Source organism: Borostomias antarcticus, assembly GCF_949987555.1.
Source record: "Borostomias antarcticus genome assembly, chromosome: 33".
Classification (NCBI taxonomy): Eukaryota; Metazoa; Chordata; class Actinopteri; order Stomiiformes; family Stomiidae; genus Borostomias; species Borostomias antarcticus.
This window is the reverse complement of record NC_140266.1, coordinates 4,517,347-4,522,346: the sequence shown is the minus strand read 5'-3', so window position 1 is coordinate 4,522,346 and position 5,000 is coordinate 4,517,347. Positions and strand designations below refer to the sequence as shown.

Sequence of the window (5,000 nt, the reverse complement as noted above, 5' to 3'; positions counted from 1 at the left end):
ATGGAGAGAGAGATGGACAGGGATGGAGAGAGAGATGGAGAGAGAGATGGACAGGGATGGAGAGAGAGATGGATATAGATGGACAGAGATGGAGAGAGAGATGGATAGAGATGGATAGGGATGGAGAGAGAGATGGATAGAGAGATGGATAGAGATGGACAGGGATGGAGAGAGAGATGGATAGAGATGGATAGGGATGGAGAGAGAGATGGATAGAGAGATGGATAGAGATGGAGAGAGAGATGGACAGGGATGGAGAGAGAGATGGACAGGGATGGAGAGAGATGGATAGGGATGGAGAGAGATGGACAGGGATGGAGAGAGAGAGAGATAGAGATGGACAGGGATAGAGAGAGGAGAGATTGATTGATTGATTGATTGATTGATTTCAGTCGAAGCCTTGAGCAGAGTGACCAACCTGAAAGTGACCAACGCCAACAGTCGGAGAATGAGAATCGCCTGGAATGGCGTCGCCGGGGCAACAGGCTACAGGGTCACGTGGAGGCAAGGGACCAGTGAGTGTTCTGGGGTGGCATGGTGACATTGGTGGCATGGTGACATCTCCCCACTCTAGTATAGTATACAGTAGTGTGTGTTTAGTGACTGTGTCCTGTGCTAGTGACCGTGTGTGTGTTAGTGACTGTGCCCCTCCCTCTGGGGTGTGTCAGGTGCGGAGCAGTCGCGCGTCCTGGGAGCAGACTCCGCCTCCTTCACCATCGAGGGCCTACAGCCGGACGAGGCCCTGGTCATCGGCGTGGCCTCTGTGATTGGTCGGCGGGTCGGGGAGGCGGCCACCGTCTCGGCCAGGACCAATAGTCATTCGGGACCGGGCGTCGTCACCGGCCTTCGGGTCATCGACGTCAACTCGCGAAGGATACGTATCACATGGTCACCTATCTCCAGGGCAACCGGCTACAAGGTCACCTGGCGCCGTGAAGATGGTAGGCGTGGCTATCCTGACCGACACGTCTGTTTTTAGAGAGCGTGTCATCTTCAGATTCATCAGAAATTCAATAACCACTGACACATCCAAGTTGTATCCTGTATGAATGCACTGATAATCTCACCTCACACACTTAAGACACTTAAACACAAACAAACAAACTCAGTCTTGGACAGAAAGTTAGCAAGCAAGCAAACGCCTACTGTATCACCATTTCTTTATTATAAGAAAGTATACTGTCATTTTTTTTGTTGGGATAATCGAATTAAGTATGGAAATCTTTGCCTTATTTTTAAAATATCGCATAATACTGCTCCCCCTCAGCTTCAGACATGGACTGTATCACACAGAGGTCACACAGAGGTCAAATACTTACTGTATCACACAGAGGTCACACTGAGGTCACACAGAAGTCAAATACTTACTGTATCACACAGAGGTCACACAGAGGTCATACAGAGGTCAAATACTAACCAGACAACTAAGGTCACACTGGAGGAGACTGAGTTGTACCCATTACAAAAAGTCAAAGATTGAAGAGACCGCACACTGTATCTGCCTTTTGGTGATTTATTTTTACACCCCCAACCCATTCAGATACCCTCTTCTACCCATTCAGATACCCTCTTCTACCCATTCAGATACCCTCTTCTACCCATTCAGACACCCTCTTCTACCCGTTACAAAGAGGGCCTTTAGCCACTCTGCATTCTCAATGAAGGCATCACAGGTATGGATGAGACATACCCTCTCATCCCGAGTCACAGGACACATATTTAGAGAACTTAATACTTCCCGTTCCTTCACTGGGCAGCTAAAATGCTGGCGTGTTGATAGCCAGCCACGTGTTGAGTACATTAGCACTGCTTCTCCAGCTTCTTGCCAGCGGTCTCGTCCCAGCTGCTCGTCTGGCCTCTAGTGTGTGTTTGTCTTGTGCAGCGCGTGCTGTTGCTCTCCGTGCTGATGTGTGTTTAGCGTCGTATGGGGGCTTTTACTGAAGGCGTGTCTGTTCTGCCCTAATGCATGCTATAGTCTCCTGTTACTGTGTCTGCTCTGCTGGAGTGTCTCGTGTGTGTTGGGCTCACATGTGCATTGGTTTTGTCTGCATGCCATCGCTGTCCTTTCATGTCTTTTATCGTCTCTCTTGTGACGACCCGCCCGCTCCATCTGCTGGTGTGTGTGTGTGTGTGTGTGTGTGTGTGTGTGTGTGTGTGTGTGTGTGTGTGGGTGGTGTCGTGTGTGTGTTCTTTGTGTCCAGTAGGTGGAGGCGGGTCATCAGCGTTGATAGGGTGCACCTGGGTCTGGGTGCGCCCTGGAGACAAAGGCCCAGCGGCCATTTTGAAGCTTGTTTTGTTTGCTTGCTTAGATTAGTTTTATATGAGTGGTATTAGTTAGATTCATCCAACACTCACACCCTCCACTACCCTCTCATCCACTCCCTACACTACTCATATCACTCATCCACTCCCTACACTACTCATCCACTCCCTACACTACTCATATCACTCATCCACTCCCTCCACTACTCATATCACTCATCCACTCCCTACACTACTCATATCACTCATCCACTCCCTACACTACCCTATCACTCATCCACTCCCTACACTACTCATATCACTCATCCACTCCCTACACTACCCTATCACTCATCCACTCCCTACACTACTCATATCACTCATCCACTCCCTACACTACCCTATCACTCATCCACTCCCTACACTATTCATATCACTCATCCACTCCCTACACTACTCATATCACTCATCCACTCCCTACACTACTCATATCACTCATCCACTCCCTACACTACCCTATCACTCATCCACTCCCTACACTACTCATATCACTCACCCACTCCCTACACTACTCGTATCACTCATCCACTCCCTACACTATTCATATCACTCATCCACTCCCTACACTACTCATCCACTCCCTACACTACTCATATCACTCATCCACTCCCTACACTACTCATATCACTCATCCACTCCCTACACTACTCATATCACTCATCCACTCCCTACACTACTCATATCACTCATCCGCTACCCTATCACTCACACTTCATATCTCATCTGTCTTTTGTTGTTGTTTATTGTGTTATTGTCCTTACATATCCTGTTACCTCAGGTTTGGGCGTGTGACTCCCTCTTTATTATGACTCGTATGAGCTCGGTCGTAACAAAAATGGGGGCTCGTCCGTAGCTTCTGGTTTAGCTTTGGTTAGTTTGGATCCGTTTGGTTTGAGTTGGTTTGTTTGGGTGAGTTTGTTTTTTTGCGTTGCTGTCCGAGGGTTACGCGCCTGTGGTTGCTGGTTTGTTTGCTGGTTTGGTTTGCTGGTTTGTTTGCTGGTTTGTTTGCTGGTTTGGTTTGCTGGTTTGGTTTGCTGGTTTGGTTTGCTGGTTTGGTTTGCTGGTTTGTTTGCTGGTTTGTTTGCTGGTTTGTTTGCTTTGTTCTTTGGTTGCCGCTTGTTGTCTGGTTTTGCCGCCTTTGGGTGTTTGCTTGTTTGTTGGTTTTCGTTCTTGTTATTTTCTTGCTGTTGTAATTTTAGGCTGCCAGGGGCAGCAGATGGAAACTCTACCTCATTTACAGTTTGACTGTTGATTGGTTGTCATTGTCCCTGAGAAATAAACCCATGAATGAAATGAAAATGCTCACGCTCTTCTCTCTGAAACGTGATAATGTTCCTGTGGGGTTCACCCTCTCTGCTGGGTTCGTTCTACAGGGGTGGAGGCGTCGCGCACCATGTCTGCTGATGTCAACTTCTTCACTATTGAGGGGCTGCAGCCAAACTCCGCCTACCAAGTGTCAGTCTCTTCGTTGATTGGCTCTCGGGAAGGAAGTCCTGCCACTCAGAACACCAGAACAGGTAGTGCACCTTGACCTCAGGAAGGACCCATCCTAACTGACGGAACACGTGGGCTGACCTCCCCTGCGTTCCTCTGCAGATCCGGAAACGGCTGTCGTGGGAACCGTGACGTCACTCCAGGTCCAGGAGTCCCAAGGCGAGGTCGTCAGGGTGACGTGGGTCGGAGTTCAGGGTGCGACGGCCTATCGCGTGGCGTGGAAGAGGACGGACGGTGAGAGTCTCGCCGAGCGTGGGCGGGGTTTTGCGTGTTCCACCATTCACTTGTTCTTTGTGTTTTAGATGCATCTACTTTGTATCCATCCCATAATATTCACCTGTAGTTAACGCTGTTTACCTTAAGACTAGCCCTGAAAACCTCTGCCCTAAAATGAATCCTGCCCTTGATTATAAGGATCTCTGTCCTGCTATAGTTAGTAGATAGACATTACAGTGCATCACTGCTGTGTGGCGGCCATTTTGACACCCCCCTGTTGGTAGGGGGGGAGGAGAGGAGCCAGCTGGTCCCGGGTAACGTGACGTCTGTGGACCTGAAGCAGCTGGACCCGGGGGCCCAGTACGAGGTGATGGTCAAGGCCCTCGTCCAGAACAGAGAGGGCCCCCCCGTCTCCGTCAGAGTCACCACACGTAAGAACACTTAAATACTCACACTGTCCACACCTAAGAACACTTAAATACTGACACTGTCCACACGTAACAACACTTAAATACTCACACTGTCCACACGTAAGAACACTTAAATACTCACACTGTCCACACGTAAGAACACTTAAATACTGACACTGTCCACACCTAAGAACACTTAAATACTCACACTGTCCTCACCTAAGAACACTTAAATACTGACACTGTCCACACCTAAGAACACTTAAATACTCACACTGTCCTCACCTAAGAACACTTAAATACTCACACTGTCCACACCTAAGAACACTTAAATACTGACACTGTCCACGCGTAAGAACACTTAAATACTCACACTGTCCACATGTAAGAACACTTAAATACTGACACTGTCCACACCTAAGAACACTTAAATACTCACACTGTCCTCACCTAAGAACACTTAAATACTCACACTGTCCACACCTAAGAACACTTAAATACTGACACTGTCCACGCGTAAGAACACTTAAATACTCACACTGTCCACACCTAAGAACACTTAAATACTCACACTGCCCA

The 5,000-nt window shown here is 48.4% G+C and overlaps 1 protein-coding gene across 1 annotated transcript in view; it reads left to right on the top strand.

Moving 5' to 3' along the window:
* col7a1 (collagen, type VII, alpha 1) overlaps nt 1–5,000 on the top strand; it is a gene marked incomplete at both ends in the record, with an annotated part of 60,723 nt that overhangs the window by 7,305 nt on the left and 48,418 nt on the right. Inside the window, 5 exons of the mRNA XM_084460746.1 lie at nt 393–515; nt 669–941; nt 3,675–3,818; nt 3,898–4,029; nt 4,296–4,442. Of these exons, the coding sequence (XP_084316872.1) occupies nt 393–515; nt 669–941; nt 3,675–3,818; nt 3,898–4,029; nt 4,296–4,442 (819 nt within the window). The remainder of the gene's footprint in view (nt 1–392; nt 516–668; nt 942–3,674; nt 3,819–3,897; nt 4,030–4,295; nt 4,443–5,000) is intronic.